This window comes from Bubalus kerabau, chromosome 2 (assembly GCF_029407905.1).
Source record: "Bubalus kerabau isolate K-KA32 ecotype Philippines breed swamp buffalo chromosome 2, PCC_UOA_SB_1v2, whole genome shotgun sequence".
Classification (NCBI taxonomy): Eukaryota; Metazoa; Chordata; class Mammalia; order Artiodactyla; family Bovidae; genus Bubalus; species Bubalus kerabau.
In genome coordinates, this window is record NC_073625.1 from 195,580,048 (window position 1) to 195,598,968 (window position 18,921).

Consider the following 18,921-nt stretch of genomic DNA (forward strand, 5'->3'; position numbering starts at 1 on the left):
TAACTTATAAAATTAATACATGCTCCACTAAAGGACAAACGATTCCCATTATACAAGCTGGGAATAATCACATCCATAGAGACAGAATGGTGGTTATCACAGCTGGGAGGAAGGAGGAATGGGAAGTTATGTTTTATGAGTACAGAGTTTCTGTTCACGACAGTGAAAACGTTCTGGAGACGGAGGCCGGTGATGGCTGCAGAGCAGTGTGTGTCTATCTAGTGCCACCGAATTATATTTGAAAATGCTTAAACTGGTAAATTTTATGTTATGTATAGTTTAGCTTAGAGTCAAAGCTATGGTTTTTCCAGTAGTCATGTATGGATATGAGAGCTGGATCATAAAGAAGGCTGAGCACCAAAGAATTGAAGCTTTTGAACTGTGGTGTTGGAGAGGACGCTTGAGCGTTCCTTGGACTGCAGGGAGATCAAACCAGTCAATCCTAAAGGAAATCATCCCTGAATATTCATTGGAAGGACTGATCCTGAAGCTGATGGTCCAATAATTTAACCATCTGATTCAAAGAGCCAACTCATTAGAAAAGACCCTGATGCTGGGAAAGACTGAAGGCTGGAGGAGAATGGGACAACAGAGGATGAGATGGTTGGATGGCATCACCAACTCAATGGTCATAAATTTGAGCAAACTCTGGGAGACAGTGAAGGACAGGGAAGCCTGGTGAGCTGCAGTCCAAGGGGTCACAAAGAGTTGGACTTAACAACTAAACAACAACATATTTTACCACATACACAGAAGTAATATAGTCTCATTGTGGAAAATTTAGAAAACATTTAAAAAGGTTAAAATTCTTAGAAATGTCAGTACTCAGTGGCCACATCTACTCTGCCATTTGTATCTTCCCTTTATAAAATCTTTCTGTGTTGGTAGGTTGTCTGCCCCCTTCTTTAATTAGGTTTCATTATTGTCATAACCGGTTGCTCTTAAGAAAAGAACATGTGCAAATGTTACTGAAAAGTATGTGTGTCGTCTTCAAATTGGTCATCAGTGGTCTGGTCATCACCTTATTTTAGGTTCAGTTACTCTTCACTTCCAGGGTCCATTTGTTCCCATTTCTTTGTAATCAGTTCCCAGAATTGTGGCAGCTCGTATCCTGGGTACCGGCTGGTCATCATGTAGTTAACTTCCCCACCTGGTGTTTCAGTATCTATATGACAGCTCAGGATACGGCTCAGAATATTATCTGTAGACCTTGAGAAAGAACTAAAGGTCCTTGACTGTGCTTAATGACTACATTATTATCATTTGGTCTCCTTTGACTGTTTTCCTTTGTTTCAGCATTTTCTCACTTCTCTGATGATTCTTTGACTAAAGTCTTCCACAGGCAAAAGGCAGGCAGAGGACATGGTGAGGGGGCAAGGACCACACAATCCTGCTCCGTTTCAGAAACATTTTAATCTCTGAAGCTCTTTGATTAAAACAAAACAAAACAAACAAACAAACAAAAAACAAACCATTACTGTACATCAGGGGGCTTCCCTGGTGGCTCAAATGGTCAAGAATCTGACTTCAGTGAAGGAGACCTGGGTTCCATCCCTGGGTAGGGAAGATGCCCTGGAGAAGGAAAAGGAAACCCACTCCAGTATTCTTGCCTGGAGAATTCCATGGACAGAGGAGTCTGGTGGGCTAGAGTCCATGGGATCGGAAACTAACTTTCACTTTTTTCACTTTCACTGCAAACCACAGAATGGAGGCTGGCGTTCTCAGAGGCGGCGGGGATGGGGCGTCTGTAAGCGAGGGGCCTGAGTCCAGGCTGGCCGCCTTCAGGTTCTTCCGCGGGGCCCTGCTGATGAAACAGCACTCCTGCCCTAGCGCTGGGGACCGCGACAGCCACGTCCCCGAGAGCCCTGAAGCCGGGCCAGGTGTTCCCAGGGCTCGCGCACCTTCCCGGCTCATCGAGGCACTTTCTGTGCCGGGCCTGGGGCTATCCCGAGGAAAATCGTACCCAGTTCTGTTCAGTTCAGTCGCTCAGTCGTGTCCGACTCTTTGCGACCCATGGACTGCAGCACGCCAGGCCTCCCTGTCCATCACCAACTCCCAGAGTTTACCCAAACTCGTGTCCATCGAGTCCATGATGCCATCCAACCATCTCATCCTCTGTCGTCTTCTTCTCCTCCAGCCTCAATCTTTCCCAGCATCAGGGTCTTTTCAAATGAGTCAGCTTTTCGCATCAGGTGGCCAACGTATTGGAGTTTCAGCTTCAGCATCAGTCTCCTTCCAATGAATATTGAGGACGGATTTCCATTAGGCTTTCCTGTGGCTCAGCTGGTAAATAGCACCCACTCCCAGAAAAAGCCACCTCCGGTCCCAAGGCCCCCAAGGCGAGAAGGGTGCGAGAGGTCTGTCGGCCGCCTTCCGCCGCCTGGAAGCGAAGCTGCAGCCCCATCGCCAGTTTCCGCATCCCAGTCGGTGCGTCCCCGGCGCCCGCGGTCCAGCCCCGAAGGCAGGGCGGGTCCACAGGCTTCGGTAACCGCTCCTCCCGCCCCAGCCCCGAACACCGCGGCCGCTTTAACAGCCGTGGACGTGAGAATTTTCCACCAATCTGGAGACCTAGATGCTGGCGCAGGAACCAAAACCCGAGGGCCGCGGAGAGGCCAGAAGGGCGAGAAGCCAGGGATCCCGCCTTTCGAGCACCGGGAGCGCGGAGACCCCTGGGCGAAGACCCCCTTCCCCGTGCCCACCACGTGCCCCCCTCTTGCCCCCTTCTCCAGGCGTCCCGGGTCACTTCCCGCCGTCCCCTCCCCAGCTTCCTCGCCCCTGCCCCTGGCGACCCTCCCGGGGTTTCCTGTGTCCCCCGCCCCCACGCCCTTGCCCCCTGGGCGTCCCGAGTCCGCTCCTTGGCCTGGTCCCCCCGCCTCCCAGGACCTTCGCTCGTCCCCTCCCGGAGTTTCTCCGGTGTGCACCCCACCCTCTCCCGGGTCTCCGTGTCCCCTCCCCGCCCCGCCCCCGTTTTTAAACCTGGCGCCGAGCGCGCGGGTCGGGGAGCGCCCTCGCCGGAGCGGTTAAAGGCGCGGCCGATCGCGGGCGCCGCGTCTTCCGAGGGCACCATGAGACCCGAGGCGGCGGCCGGAGCCCCGGAGGCGAGGGGACGCGTCTGTCACTGCGTCGGGGACGGTCCCCAGGGACCACCGGCGCCGCGCGGGCCCGAGAGGTGAGAGCGTCCCCGCGGCGCGTGGGTGCGGGCAAGGCAGGCAGGATGCTCCGGCCGCGCTGATCGCGGGGTGACCAAGCGGAACCCTGGAGCCCGACAGCGACGCCCCGCAACTTCCTAGGCGTGAGACGGGGACGCAGAATCTTCTCGGCTCCTGAGCTCCGTTCCCAAGTGGGGAGGCCCCAGAGGTGGCCAGCAGTGGACCAAAGCTTCCGTTTCTAGATCTGGAACCCACCGAGCTGGCCGCTGAGCGAGCCCTGCGGGAGGGGGCGGGGGTCGCGTCCTGTTGACCGTCACATCCTTGGTGATAGTCTTTGTTTGCCCCGTGCTTGGGGTTCAGCGTTCGCTGTCCCGGCGGTGCGGGGCGTGGGGTGGGGGATACCAGCCCCTTTTAAGGTAGTCAAGTTAAAATCAAATTAGCAGGGGAGGTGGGGGAAGAGGCTGGGTGGCCAGGCGGTCGGAGAGGAGAAACTCAGTCCCGCTTTTTTTTCCTGGTAAAACTCTGCAGACTGGTCTCTGGAGTCCTGATCTTTCAGTAGTCAGGGAGATGAGGTTGAAATGAATAGGCGACTAAGTAGCCAGCTACAGTGGGGAGAACGAACTGAAGAATCCAGCCAGGCTGGGAGAGAAATTTCTCAACTACTGTGTATCAGATTTGGGAGTTCTCAAAGCCCGGTGAAGGCAGAGAACTGGAAATGTGGCAGGAGAAACACACACACACAAATAGCACAGGCTTAACGCACAGACTGAGAACTTGAAAGAACATTCTGGTATGTCCAGTGACATTTAGGCAGATGTTAGAAATGATTAGAGTAATAACTCTTATGATCCAGCTTTAAAAGCAGAAAATGCTGTGGTTTACTCTTGGTCCCTGTCCTTCCAGCCAAACTCCATGGAGACCTTGGACCCTGACCCCTCAGGAAGCTGAGCCCACCAGAACTGGAAGTGAGGTAAGGTCAGTGTGTGGGCCTTGTAGATACCAACCGGTTCGGCCAGAAAGCAGCACCATCTCTACAATGAAGGGACCAGGAGAGGCCTCCTCGGCCAGTCCCTCCCTCGGTCATCTAACGCAGAATTGCCTTGGGGTCTGGGAGTGGGCACCCGGCCAGTCAGGTGTTGATGGGGTCTGACTCAGACACGGATTGGCTCTGGCTTGCTTCTGTTTCTTGAAAAGCAATGCCATGATGGCAGAACTGTTTCAAGGACATCGTAAAAGGTTTCTTCCACATTGCGTTTTTCTTCCCCCTGATAACACAGCAGGTAGTGGGGAGAGAAGGCCTTGGTCCCCCTCAAATTAGAGAAAAGATGAGCATAGGCTCAAAAGATTAGCACTGGTGCCCTAGTGCAAATATGGGCAGAGCTCTGTCTGGAGGGCCCAGAAGGTGCAGTGAAAAGTCTCCACCTGCCATCTGACTCTTTCTGAAACTTTGGGCCCTGTCTGCAAGTGCTCCTAAGTCATGCTTTCTGAGCAAACACTCCAGCTGAGGGCTTTGGAGGGCAAGATTAATCGCCACCACTATTCTTTTGTCTTCTGCATTGGTAACTAAAGTGCTTTATACTTACCGGAGTAATGACTTGCTTTCATAGAATTCACCTGTCTTTTGTCATATTTTAAAGTATAAACTGATGACTTTTAAAGTGCCAGAGTTAATCAGGCTAGGAAGGACCATTAGGTAACACTTATGGCAGAGTGTGCAGTTATTCCCAGTCTGATAAGAAACTCAGGTTCAGACTTCTCTGGCATTTTGATATTTAGACTCCTTCATTAAATTAGTCTGAATAATGGGAGTTTTAATTCAGTTACTATTTAAAGAGTGAAGCAAATCAAATCTATATTAAATGAATGCAGAATATAATTTTTTCTTGCCCCAAATTATTCTTACCTGCAAAAACTAGATAATGGGAAGTAATTCCTTCTCTTGCATCCAAACTTAAGTTCGTAAGCATAAGATTTTAAAAAGTGCTTGGGAGAAAAAATTATCCAATTTTCTTTTAAATGAAAAATATGTGCAGTCTACCAGTTGTTCGCAAGAATAAAAAATACAGCACACTTTCCTAGTATAAGGTAGTCCTGTTTTCTATTATGATGAGAAGGTCATTGGTGAGAAAAAAATGAAGATTACTTGCAGAAAAATGTTAAGCTACAGCAGCTTTCTATGGATCATCCACAAGGCACATGGATTTTTTTGCGGGGGAGTGGGGTGGGGTGGAGAGTGGGTGTTCGCAAGAGCTGTAGCGCTCAGCTGCCCGGCTCCCCACTGGCCAGCTCTTTGCAGGGTCCGATTGGCGGGACAGAGAGGTCAGTGGCGAACGACCCCCCGTACCGCTCTGTGTTCCCGGGAGCCCCGGCCAGGTGAGCGCAAGCAGGAGAGGCGAGGGCCGGCTTATTGCTCAGCAGCGCCCCCTCCCGACAAAGCGGGAGAATTGTTCGGCTCCTGAGCTATGCTGTATGTTTCTTTTTTAAAAACTGTCTTTTTATTTATTTATTTATTTATTTATTGGCTGCTCTGGGTCTTCGTTGCTTTGCGCAGTCTTTCTCTAGTTGAGGCTAGCGGGGACTACTCTTTGCTGTGGTGCATGGGCCTTCTCATTGCGGTGACTCCTTTCGTTGCAGAGCCCAGTTGTAGGCACGTGGGCTCGGTTAGTTGCATGCAATTCGTAGGCTCTAGAGCCGGGTAGTTTTGGCATAAGGGCTTAGTTGTTCTGCAGCATATGGGATCATCCCCGACCAGGGACTGAACGATGCCCGCTGTCTTGCAAGGCGTATTCTTAACCACTGGAAGCCCTGTTTGTATTTCTTGAGAAATGTCATTGGCCTGAGACGTTAGGGGTGGGGGTGGAGGGGACTACTGCCTAGGGACCTGAACTGCAGGTCAGCAGACCAAAATTAGAATACAATCTAAAGTCCAGGGAAAGTCTCAAATCCCTGAGCAGGGCGGGGGTCACTCTCCCCCATTTGATTTCCCTTTCCACTGAACAACAGCAATAATTACAAAAGAGCTTAGCGCAGACCTGACTTCCTGGAACCACCCCCCTCCCCCGGCCTGCGTCACCCCCCCGCCCAACAGTGAACTTCATTATGGAACAGATTTTGTTCCAAAGACCCTCATTATTTCCCTTAGCTCAACATAGCATGTTATTAAAATAAGGCTGATAAAATGTCAAGGAGGCTTATGATTTCGGGTCTTCCTGTTAAGATTTTTGTTTTGTTTGTTTCCTGGTTTTTATTTGTTTTGTTTTAACTGCGTGGTTTGAAGGGATCTTTGTTCCTCGACCAGGGATTTAACCTGAGCCCATGGACGCGAAAGCGTGGAGTCCTAACCTACCCAGGGAATAACCATGTTTAAGTTATTAACTCAGTCTGAGTTATGTGTTCTGTATGGTGTAAGATAAGGGCCCAGTTTGCATGTGGTTATTCAGTTTTCTCAACACCATTTATTGAAAAGACTGTCCTTTGCCCATTATATATTTTTGGGCCCCTTGTTATGAATTAATTGATGATATATGCATGAATTTATTTCTGGGCTCTCTAATCTGTCCCATTCATCTATGTGTCTGTATTTAAGCCAATAGCTGTGTGATACTGTTTTGACTGCTGTTTTTGATTTTGATCGACTATTGTTTTGCTCACTATAGTTTTGTAATATACTAATAGTTTGAAAGCAAGAAGTGTGATGTCTCAAGCTTGTCATCCTTTCTTAAGATTGCTTTGGCTGTTCAGGGCCTGCACCGAGCAGTGTCCTACCTTTCAAATGCTATGCATGTCCTTGGGAACCTGTCTTCCTCTTCCCTTCTGGTTGGTGTTGCATGCATGCTAAGTCGCTTCATTTGTGTCTTGACTCTGTATGATCCTGTGGACTGGAGTCCACCAGGGTCCTCTGTTCAAGGGATTCTCCAGGTGAGAATACTGGAGGGGGTTGTCGTGCCTTCCTCCAGGGGATCTTGCCGATGCAGGGATCAAGCCCACGACTCTTATGTCTCATGTATTTGGCAGGTGGGTTCTTTACCGCTAATGCCACCTGGAAAGCCCCCTGGTTGGTGTTACTTGAGTTCACATCTCTGTCATCTCTTGCCAGAGACCTCCAAGCCCTTACCTCACCAATCTATGCTATTTGCTGCTTCCAGCAGCCACTGTGATCCTTAAAATACAGAGCTCATTGTTGAACCCCTAGCTCAGAAATCATTAATGGTCTTGAATTCTGTCTCCAGAATGAAACCTAGACTCAGTCATGTGTTTTCAAAGTGTTCAGTATCCGGATTCAACTTCCTGTTGAGCCCTTTTGCCAGGGCAGTTTCTCATTCATTTCACACTGGGCTCTACCTTTCCCTACCTATGCTGTCTATTTTCCTGACCCTTAGAATCGGATGCTCTGCTCCACCGTGGATGGGCCCAGAACTGAATACCCAAGTGCTATTGATGTCTCTGCCAGGCTCCCCATGAATCCTTTCCTGATCTCCCTCCTTGCTTAGAATAGTTAGCATCTTACTGCCTGATGCTTTTATAGTGTGTTTATTTGCCTCCATGTGTGTCTTTCCCCATTAGATTTTAAAATGTGTGAAATGGGGGCCTGTGTCAACTCATCTTTCCGTCTTGGGACCCCTCACAGCGCTGGGACATTGTGACCACTGTCAAAGGAAGGGGAGCTCATCAATATTGTATTAAGTTGTTTAAATTGTCTCTAAAATTGGAACTGATCCTAACAAGTGCAGGCTGTGCACACATGGCTGCTCAGTCATGTCTGACTCTTTGCAACCCTGTGGACTAGGCTCCGATGGGAGTTCCCACTAGGCTCCGTGGGATTTCCCAGGCAATCATACTGGAGTGGGTTGCCATTTCCTACACCGGGGATCCTCCTGAGCCAGGGATCAAACCCTCATCTCCTGCATCTCATGAATTGGCAGGCAGATTCTTTACCACTGCACCACCTGGGAAGGCCCAAGTGCAGGCTGCTGCTGCTGCTGCTGCTGCTAAGTCGCTTCAGTCGTGTCCGACTCTATGCGACCCCATAGACAGCAGCCCACCAGGCTTCACCATCCCTGGGATTCTCCAGGCAAGAACACTGGAGTGGGTTGCCATTTCCTTCTCCAGTGCATGAAAGTGAAAAGTGAAAGTAAAGTCACTCAGTCGTGCCCGACTCTTAGCGACCCCATGGACTGCAGCCTAACAGGCTCCTCCATCCATGGGATTTTCCAGGCAGGAGTACTGGAGTGGGGTGCCATTGCCTTCTCCAAAGTGCAGGCTACTTACATTTTATTTTTAAAGGCTTCAGGATGCTCCTTTCAAAGGATTCTTGACTGTGTCTGTGTTTGTATGTGTCTGTCCTTGCAGCTTGAGCCTGGGGGTGATCAAGAAACCTTTGGATCGAAGGGGGCCTTTGGGTTTCAGCATCCTGTCAGGTAATATCTAACTTCACCATAGAAATATATCATTCCTTTTAATATAAGCTTCAGTACACTTTAGTTTCTTCAAGTGTATACATTTTCAAAAATCAAAAATAATTCAGTGTATTTCCCAACATTATTTGATTATGATTACCCTAAGGAACTTCAAGAATATTCTGTTGGATATCTGGAATTTATTCATTTATTTATTCAGTGTTTCAGTTGCAAGTTGAAACTGGCCTCTTTTTTTTTTATATCTATACTTTAAAAAATATATTTATTTATTTATTGGCTGTGCTGGATCTTAGTTGCAGCTTGTGAGATTTAGTAACCTGCCCGGGGATCGACCCGGGTCCCCTGCTTTGGGAGCTGGGAATCTTAGCTAGGAAAATCCCCCGTGTTGATACTTTTTGTCTATGTCTCTCATTATACATTTTTCCATGCGTTTAATTGCACGTGACTTGTATATGTATATATCTGCTTATTCACTTAGATATTTAGGTTCCTTTCTATTTTCTCCCAGGATATAAGTTAATACATTGCCTAGTGCAAAATAGACCTCCTAACTGTGGGTGTGGAGAGAATGAGGGGCTGGATGGATGCTGTACTGTGGTTTGAACCTCTGCCATCTCAGGAGTTCTGTTGACAGTGATCAGGACCATCACTGTTCTAAGCCTCTTACGTTTCATTTTAGGCAAGTGGTTGGTTCTCAGCCTTTCTGTTCCTCTGTGTGCCTCTCTCTATTTCTCTCAGCCTCTCTCTCTCCAGCTGTCATTTCTTCATCAAAATAAACCTAGCCTGTGCTGTCACCTCTCGGCAGAGTATTGTTACCCTGGCTAGCCTGGAATTAGAGGCTTTAGTAAAACCTAAAGCTGTGAAAAGAAGAGAAGCGAAAAGCAAAGGAGAAAAGGAAAGATATAAACATCTGAAGGCAGAGTTCCAAAGAATAGCAAGAAGTGACAAGAAAGCCTCCCTCAGCAATCAATGCAAAGAAATAGAGGAAAACAACAGACTGGGAAAGACTAGGGATCTCTTCAAGAAAATCAGAGATACCAAAGGAACATTTCATGCAAAGATGGTCTTGATAAAGGACAGAAATGGTATGGACCTAACAGAAGCAGAAGATATTAAGAAGAGGTGGCAAGAATACACAGAAGAACTGTACAAAAAAGATCTTCACGACCCAGGTAATCACGATGGTGTGATCACTGATCTAGAGCCAGACATCCTGGAATGTGAAGTCAAGTGGGCCTTAGAAAGCATCAATACGAACAAAGCTAGTGAAGGTGATGGAATTCCAGTTGAGCTATTCCAGATCCTGAAAGATGATGCTGTGAAAGTGCTGCACTCAATATGCCAGGAAATTTGCAAAACTCAGCAGTGGCCACAGGACTGGAAAAGGTCAGTTTTCATTCCAGTCCCAAAGAAAGGCAATGCCAAAGAATGCTCAAACTACCGCACAATTGCACTCATCTCACACGCTAGTAAAGTAATGCTCAAAATTCTCCAAGCCAGGCTTCAGCAATATGTGAACCGTGAACTTCCTGATGTTCAAGCTGGTTTTAGAAAAGGCAGAGGAACCAGAGATCAAATTGCCAACATCCGCTGGATCATGGAAAAAGCAAGAGAGTTCCAGAAAAACATCTATTTCTGCTTCATTGACTATGCCAAAGCCTTTGACTGTGTGGATCACAATAAACTGTGGAAAATTCTGAAAGAGATGGGAATACCAGACCACCTGATCTGCCTCTTGAGAAATTTGTATGCAGATCAGGAAGCAACAGTTAGAACTGGACATGGAACAACAGACTGGTTCCAAATAAGAAAAGGAGTATGTCAAGGCTGTATATTGTCACCCTGTTTATTTAACTTATATGCAGAGTACATCATGAGAAACGCTGGACTGGAAGAAGCACAAGCTGGAATCAAGATTGCCAGGAGAAATATGAATAACCTCAGATATGCAGATGACACCACCCTTATGGCAGAAAGTGAAGAGGAACTCAAAAGCCTCTTGATGAAAGTGAAAGTGGAGAGTGAAAAAGTTGGCTTCAAGCTCAACATTCAGAAAACGAAGATCATGGCATCCGGTCCCATCACTTCATGGGAAATAGTTAGGGAAACAGTGGAAACAGTGTCAGACTTTATTTTTCTGGGCTCCAAAATCACTACAGATGGTGACTGCAGCCATGAAATTAAAAGATGCTTACTCCTTGGAAGGAAAGTTATGACCAACCTAGATAGCATATTCAAGGGCAGAGACATTACTTTGCTAACAAAGGTTCGTCTAGTCAAGGCTATGGTTTTTCCTGTGGTCATGCATGGATGTGAGAGTTGGACTGTGAAGAAGGTTGAGCGCCGAAGAATTGATGCTTTTGAACTGTGGTGTTGGAGAAGACTCTTGAGAGTCCCTTGGACTGCAAGGAGATCCAACCAGTCCATTCTGAAGGAGATCAGCCCTGGGATTTCTTTGGAAGGAATGATGCTAAAGCTGAAACTCCAGTACTTTGGCCACCTCCTGAGAAGAGCTGACTCATTGGAAAAGACTGATGCTGGGAGGGATTGGGGGCAAGAGGAGAAGGGGACGACAGAGGATGAGATGGCTGGACGGCATCACTGACTCAATGGACGTGAGTCTGAGTGAACTCCCGGAGTTGGTGATGGACAGGGAGGCCTGGTGTGCTGCGATTCATGGGGTCACAAAGAGTCGGACACGACTGAGCGACTGACCTGATCTGATCTGATCTGAAAGATAGTAACTGCTGGAGATGAAATTTCGAGCCCCTCAGACTGATCAAAGAGTGGTCTGGGCATAAAGGACATTCTCCTGTTGTTCCACACCATAGTCTTCAGTTCTCATGGAATCCCTGCAAGTGCAGTGCACGTCGCTCAGTCGTGTCCGACTCTTTGCGACCCCGTGGACTATACAGTCCATGGAATTCTCCAGGCCAGAATACTGGAGTGGGTAGCCTCTCCCTTCTCCAGGGGATCTTCCCAACCCAGGGATGGAACCCAAGTCTCCCACATTGCAGGCAGATTCTTTACCAGCTGAGCCAGGCAGATTCTTTACCAACTGAGCTATCAAGGAAGCCCAGAATCACTGAGGAAGCTTTAAAAATACTAATGTGGGATGATTCCTCTGGGGATTCTGGAGAAAAGCTCAGTCATGTCTGACTCTTTGCGAGCCCTTGGACTGTAGCCTACCAGGCTCCTCTCTCCATGGGATTTCCCAGGGAGGAATACTGAAGTGGGTTGCCATGCCTTTCTCCAGGGGATCTTCCCGACTCAGGGATTGAACCCGGGCCTCTCACATTGCAGGCAGATTCTTTACCGTCCGAGCTACCAGGGAAGCCCCAAAAGAGCAGGTTTCGGGATTTTTGTTTGTTCTGGGTCTGGCAGCATGTGGGATTTTAGTTCCCCTACCAGGGATCCAAGCAGCGCCCCCCAGGAGTGGAAGCGCAGCCTTAACCACTGGCTCTCCCGGGGAGTCCTCGGTAGCTCATTTCTGACCTGGAATGGGGTTCATCACCAGGTGCCCCCACTTGCTCAGTTTTGTGTCCTGTGTGCAGAATAAAAAAAAAAAAAACAAAAAACAATGCTGTCCACACTGAAGGCAAAATGAGAGAGGAAGATTGGGCATTAGCTGCTTCTAAAGAAAAGGCTCCTCTCAGTGCGGTTGAAAACTGTCTTCAGGCTGACTAACGGTGTACTTGTTTCTTTAATCTCAGACTCTACTTGCCCATTTCTAAGCGTCAAGAGTATCTGCAGAGCTCCGGGGAGAAGGTGCTGGCCAGTTTCCCCGTGCAAGCCACCATCCACTTCTACAATGACGAGTCTGAGTCAGAGGAGGAGCTGGAGGAAGACACCCAGCTCTCCGCCCTGCAGTGCGAGGAGGTGGCAGATGGCTCAGAGAGGAAGGCCAGAGATGGGGCCGCAAACCCGGCGCGGTGGCCCGGGGGCCTCGATGGAAAGGGTCCACCCCCCGACCCTGACTCCCCCGAGGCTGCTGCCTGCCCCTCATGCGTGTAAGTCTGTCTCTCCTGCACCTGCCCACCTCGCACGTGCCCTGAGGACAGCCCTGCGGGACAGTTGCCCCAGGACACTTCGCGTTTCCACTGGGCGTACAAGGACTTGACTGCCTTTGGCCAGCACTCCACCAGCCCCCAGGATTTGGCTTTTACTCATCCTCCTCTGAGTGATTCTTTGCGTCTCATTCAGAGCTTCGAGAGAGGATTCTAGATCCAAGATGTCTGCATTAATGCAGGTTGTTACCTGGTAGGGCCGGCCTTCAAAGCACACCCAGCACTGTCACTGTGCCGATTAAATGACAAATCATTCCATATTGATTAGTACCCCACCCTTGCCTCTCACTTAACCTGAGACCCCTCATTTGGCTACGTCCACATTTGTAAACAAAGGTCCCAGCAGTCAAAGCTACGGTTTCTCTGGTAGTTATGTACAGATGTGAGAATTGGACCGTGAAGAAAATTGAGTGGCAAAGAATTGATGCTTTTGAACTCTGGTGCTGGAGAAGACTCTTGAGAGTCCCTTGGACTGCAAGGAGATCCAACCAGTCCATCCTAAAGGAAATCAGTCCTGAATATTCATTGGAAGGACTAATGCTGAAGTTGAAACTCCAATACTTTGGCCACCTGATGTGAAGAACTGACTCATTAGAAAAGACCCTGATGCTGGGAAAAGATTGAAGGCAGGAGGAGAAGGGGGTAACAGAGGATGAGATGGTTGGATGGCATCACCAACTCAATGGACGTGAGTTTGGGCAAACTCTGGGAGATAGCAAAGGACAGGGAAGCCTAGGGTGCTAAAGTCCAGGGGGTTGCAAAGAGTCAGACATGACTGAGTGACTGAACAACAACAACCACTTTTATAAAAATGATTTATTGTTCAAGGTTGATGTGGTTGTTTAGGCATTCTGAAAAAAAAGTTTATGAAAAGCACATAAACACACTGAATAATTTCCATAAGAGTAACAAAAATAAAAGATCAGAATTTGGGGATGGGAGACCATTCTGGATAAAAATGTCTATGATTCTTGTCTAAGGGCTGTGTGTATGAACAGAAGAGCTTACTAGCTCTTCACTGGGGACTGCTTTGGGCTTTTTACTTAAATAACAAAACACTGTTTTCAATTGAAGTGCTTAATGTAATATTATTTTCAGGTTTTTATTTTTTAATGACCAGATGAGTGTGTTTGTCAAAGTTTTTTATGGAACTATTTTACATGTGATTGTCTTCCTAGTTTCTACCTGAAATAAATATTTTGAAAGACAAAATCATTGGATAATCACCTTCTCTTTGACGTTTTACATTAAATCAGTGCCTGCTTTAAAGTTTTTAAAAGTTTGTCAGGATTTTTCTATGTTTAACTCTTCAAATTATATTTGTGTTTTTTAGGAATGCAGGAAAAGTATAAAAATGAAAGTAAAATGGCCTATAACCTCAATGCCCAAATAAGTCATTACTATTAAACAATAGGAGACACATGCAAATATTCTAACAATCCAAACAGTACTGAAAAATGTCTGCTGTAAAGTAAAAGTCACCTTCTCCTGTCTTCCTCTTTCTCTGTCCAAAGATAGCCAACATCTGGGTTTTTTGGGGGTTTTTTGCTCTTTCTCTTGAAAGAAATACTTAAAATTTTTCTTTCCTTTAAATTTTTCTTTAAAAATATTTTTTTAATGTTTTTATTTTAGTTTTATTGTCTTACTTACTGTCTAAATAACCTTTTTCCAATCTTAACAATTCCTGTGGGGATTATTTGGTAGGCTTCCCTGGTGGCTCAGACAGTGAAGACTCTGCCCGCAATGTGAGAGACCCAGGTTCGGTTCCTGGTTCGGGAAGATCCCCTGGAGGAGGAAGTGGCAACCAGCTCCAGAATTCTTGCCTGGAAAACCCCTGGTGGGCTACAATGCTTTAGGTCACAAGGCGTTGGACACAACTGAGCAACTCTCTCTCTCACACACATGGAGCTTATTTTAGAAAGGATTTAAGATGACTTTCTCTTTATCTAGTTAACTAGAAGTCTTACTCTTATTCTCCCTCCCTGTGATGCTTGGGATGCAGCTTAAGTCATCATGTTTGGCTTTGTGTTGCTTTTCTAATAAATCCATTTTACTGAGAAAAAAATCTGGCCCAATCACCTGTTTACCTTGAAGAAACCAAACCAGCCCTCAGGGCACCAGAATTTTAAGTGTGCTGCATGGTCAACTTTCCTTAAATTGCTTAGCATATGGCCAGCCGAGTGCAAATGTGAAAAATAAAGACCCTGTAGCCACGGCGGTAACGGTGTCACAGGTTCTGTGAGTGCATGAGGGTGTTTGTGATGCAGGAGATGGTGGCTTTGGGGCTCCTATGTTCTTGCTGGTGACTGTGGTTTGGCTACACAAAGGCTCAAACCTGAATGAGTTCCCCACTTTTGATCATGTGTCCCTAGCATTAAAAAAGCAGCTGAGGGGAGGGGGAGACAAAGTAGGAGTTTGGAATTAACCTATACACACTATGCTCTGTCGTGTCTGACACTTTGGGACCCCATGGACTAGCCCGCCAGGCTCCTCTGTCCATGGGATTTCCAGGCCTATCGCCCACAGTCTCAATTTCCCTTCATTTACCAAAAAAAAAAAAAAAAAAAAAATCCAATTGATGGTATTTTCTAAAATCTGCATTTCCCCTTCAGTTTATTTCCTGCAATAGCTTTCCTAATAATGATGCAGTTTGTAAATGACCATCTTTCTACCTTTCCTCTGGAATCTTACTAATCAAAGTACCCACCCCAGCAACGGTTACACTTGCCAGGTTTCCATAAAGTGTATTATTTTGAATAAGTAATTTATGCTTGAGGCCAACTACCCTGACACATCTCTCTTTTGATGGCTCTCAGAAAGTAGCTCCGAATGAATCTTGCAAATACCACAAGCTGAAACATGCTGGAAACATTTTTGAACTTTCACCCAGCTGTACTGCAAACCTCCCACACTGAATAGTTTGTTGTAATATGTGTTTCTCCAAATTTCTACCACATTTTCATTGAGTCTTCCAACCCATCTGCTAACAAAAGAATGCATTTCATTTTGTTGCTGTATTGTTTTCTGTTTACTATGTTAACCAGTTTTAAATAGGAAGAAAAAGTATTATCCCAGTGGTGTGTTTCTTTTTGCACTTCTGTGTTAAAAAGTCTGTACTTAGTGGCTCTGTCATGTCCGACTCTCTGTGACCCCATGGACTGTAGCCTGCCAGGCTCCTCTGTCCATGAAATTCTCCAGGCAAGAATACTGGATTGGGTTGCCATTCCTTCTCCAGGGATCTTCCCGACGCAGGGCTCAAACCCAGGTCTCCCACATTGCCGGCAGATTCTTTACCGTCTGAGCCACCAAGGAATCCCAAGATCTCTTAAACAAGAGATCACAAAACAATCTGCTAAACGTTTATCATTAAGTTTGATGAAATTTTGTAAAATACTAGATTGAGAATCTCATAGTCTTAAACATATGGTCATTATATCTAAGGTATAAAATATGCTTTGAGGTTCACTGATAATGTTAATTCAATTATTTTTTAATTGAGTATGATTGATGCTATGTTAGTTTGAGCGTACACCATAATCAATTATTCTTCTTGAAAATTTCAATTGTTTTGCCATCTTTTCATCTGATCTTTATACCTTGATAATGTAGAAGATGAGGTTATGATGAAGGTGTTTTTCAGCCTTGCTATTATCTTGTGGTTTGCTTGTACTTGCATTTATTGTACTATTTTCAAACCAATTTCTGGGGCAGAAATTGTTTTTTTATGTGTGTTATAACTCACATATTCTAAAATTTACCCTTTTAAAGTATACATCCCATTTTTAGTATATTTACAAAGTTCCACAGCCATCTCCTCTAATTCCAGAATATTTTCATTATTCCCAAAAGAGAACCATTTCCATTGTCAGTCAGTCTCATTCCCCCCAACCCTTCCAGTCCCTGACACCTACTAAGCTACTTTCTGTCTCTCTGGATTTCTTTTTGTTGTTATTGGGTTTTTTTTTTTTTAATTGGAGTCTAATTGATTTACAATGTTGTGTTAGTTTCTGCTGTAGAGCAAAGTGAGTCAGTCACACATTTACATAAATCCACTCTTTTTTCCATTCTTTTCCCATATAGGTCATTATGGAGTACTGAGTAGAGTTCCCTGTGCTGTACGGAAGGTCCTTACTAGTCATCTGTTTTACACATAGCAGTGTATATATATCGGAGAAGGCAATGCAAACCCACCCAGTACTCTTGCCTGGAAAATCCCATGGACGGAGGAGCCTGGTAGGCTGCAGTCCATGGGGTCTAGAAGAGTCAACTCAACTGAGCGATGAGCGACTTCACTTTCACTTTTCACTTTCCTGCATTGGAGAAGGAAATGGCAACCCACTTCAGCGTTCTTGCCTGGAGAATCCCAGGGACGGCGGAGCCTGGTGGGCTGCCGTCTACGGGGTCGCACAGAGTTGGACACGACTGAAGCAACTTAGCAGCAGCAGCAGTGTGTATACATATATGGGGCTTCCCAGGTGTTGCTAGTGGTAAAGAACCCATCTGCCAATGCAGGAGACATCAGAGACGCAGGTTTGATTCCTAGGTTTAATTCCTTCTTCCCTGGAGGAAGGCATGACAACCCACTCCAGTATTCTTGCTTGGAGAATCCCATGGACTGAGGATCCTGGTGGGCTGCGGTCCATTGTGTTGCAAGGAGCGACTGAGTGACTTAGCAGCAGCAGCAGCAGTGTATATATGTCAATCCCAATCTCCCCATCCATCCTTTTTCTCCTCTCCCTCTGGCAACCACAAATTTGCTTTCTACTCTGTGAGTCTATCTCTGTCCTGTAAATAAGTTCATTTGTACCATTTTTAAAAATTCTACATATAAGTGACATCACATGTTTGCATTTTTCTGCCTGACCTACTTAACTCCGCATGACAATCTCCAGGTCCATCCTTGCCACCGCAAACAGCAGCATCTTATTCTTTTTCATGGCTGAGTAATATTCGATTGCACGTATGCACCACATCCTCTTTAGAATGTGGAATGCTTCCCAGATTCGCATGTCCTCCTTGCCCAGGGGCCGTGGTACTCTTTTCTGTATCATTCTGGTTTTAATGTATGTGCTGCTGAAGCAAGTGCTCTCTGGAATTTTTTTCCTAAATATTTGATGCAAATGGGACCTTACACATGTGGCCTTTTGTGGCTGGCTTCTTTCATTTAGCATAACGTTTGCAAGAGTCATCATGTTGCAGCGTGTCTCACTATTTGGCCGAATATTTCATTGTATGGATAGACCATGTTTTATTGACCTGATCATCAGCTGATGGACATTTTGTTGTTGTATTATTTCCCACAGATCCCTTGGCATCCTCCCCTGGGCTCTATGTACCCATGTACAAGCCCCTCACCTTGGTTATACTCTATTGGACTTTAATCCAGCTACCTTGGCTCAGGGAAAAAGCATTCTGAATAAGGAAATAAGCAAAACCTTTTTTGCAAATTTCTGCAGTTGGCCAAGCTCCCCCCATACCAACTGCCCCCTCCCCTTTTCAGTATCTGACTCACATCACATGACTCACGGTGCATTTTCAGTAGAACTGTCTTCATGCAGGGAGAACCGAATATTTGTTATCACAGAAAGCTACGAAGAACTAATATATGTACTATCAAAGCCCATAGGCCCAGGGGATTTACTTTTCAGGACTTGGTATTAAATTCTAGTGGAAAGTGAAAGTTAAGTCGCTCAGTCGTGTCCGACTCTTAGCGACCCCATGGACTGCAGCCTAACAGGCTCCTCCATCCATGGGATTCTCCAGGCAAGAGTACTGGAGTGGGTTGCCATTTCCTTCTCCAGGGGATCTTCCCGACCCAGGGACCAAACCCAGGTCTCCTGCATTAGAGGCAGACGCTTTAATCTCTGAGCCACCAGGGAAGCCCAAATTCTAAGTGGGCGTCATACAAAAAAAAAATTGAAGACTTTATTTTAGGTAGATTTTAAATAGAGGCATAAAACTGCTTTCTGAAATTATATAAAATATTTCATTTCTCTTTATATTCCAGAGGTCTATTTGATGAGCACAATTTTTTAGAGGCAATTTCATAGCAATTTTATTATAAGTATTATATTAATAAATAAAAGCATCCCTTCTTCCTTACCCCCTCTTTTTTTTTTTTTTTTTTTTTTTGGCTCTGCTACGTGGCTCATAGGATCTTAGTTCCCCAACAAGATCCCCAGCCACCTCAGTGAAAGCACAGCATCCTAACCACTGGGATGTGGGATGCCAGGGAATTCCTTCCCTTCCCTTGATTAAAAAAAAAAAAATCAAGCTAACTTTTTAATG

At 46.1% G+C, this 18,921-nt stretch overlaps 1 protein-coding gene and 1 non-coding gene across 2 annotated transcripts; one reads left to right on the forward strand and one right to left on the reverse strand.

Moving 5' to 3' along the window:
• The first annotated feature begins 3,065 nt into the window (after nt 1-3,065).
• On the forward strand, nt 3,066-12,580 carry RIPPLY3 (ripply transcriptional repressor 3). The gene is made up of 4 exons (XM_055570140.1): nt 3,066-3,169; nt 4,053-4,119; nt 8,499-8,566; nt 12,280-12,580. The coding sequence occupies exons 1-4, from the start codon at nt 3,066-3,068 to the stop codon at nt 12,578-12,580; spliced, it is 540 nt and encodes a 179-aa protein (XP_055426115.1).
• A 5,032-nt stretch (nt 12,581-17,612) lies between these two features.
• Nucleotides 17,613-17,715, reverse strand: LOC129645129 (U6 spliceosomal RNA). Its single transcript, XR_008711220.1, has one exon. It is a non-coding gene; the product is annotated as a U6 spliceosomal RNA (small nuclear RNA).
• Between the last annotated feature and the right edge of the window lie 1,206 nt (nt 17,716-18,921).

Bases quoted from the DNA above. Each gene is read 5' to 3' on its own strand.
- RIPPLY3 (XM_055570140.1), top strand. From the start codon at position 3,066: ATGAGACCCGAGGCGGCGGCCGGAGCCCCGGAGGCGAGGGGACGCGTC. The intron at 3,170-4,052 runs GTGAGAGCGTCC...CTGTCCTTCCAG, and splicing joins GCGCCGCGCGGGCCCGAGAG to CCAAACTCCATGGAGACCTT. The intron at 8,567-12,279 runs GTAATATCTAAC...CTTTAATCTCAG, and splicing joins GGGTTTCAGCATCCTGTCAG to ACTCTACTTGCCCATTTCTA.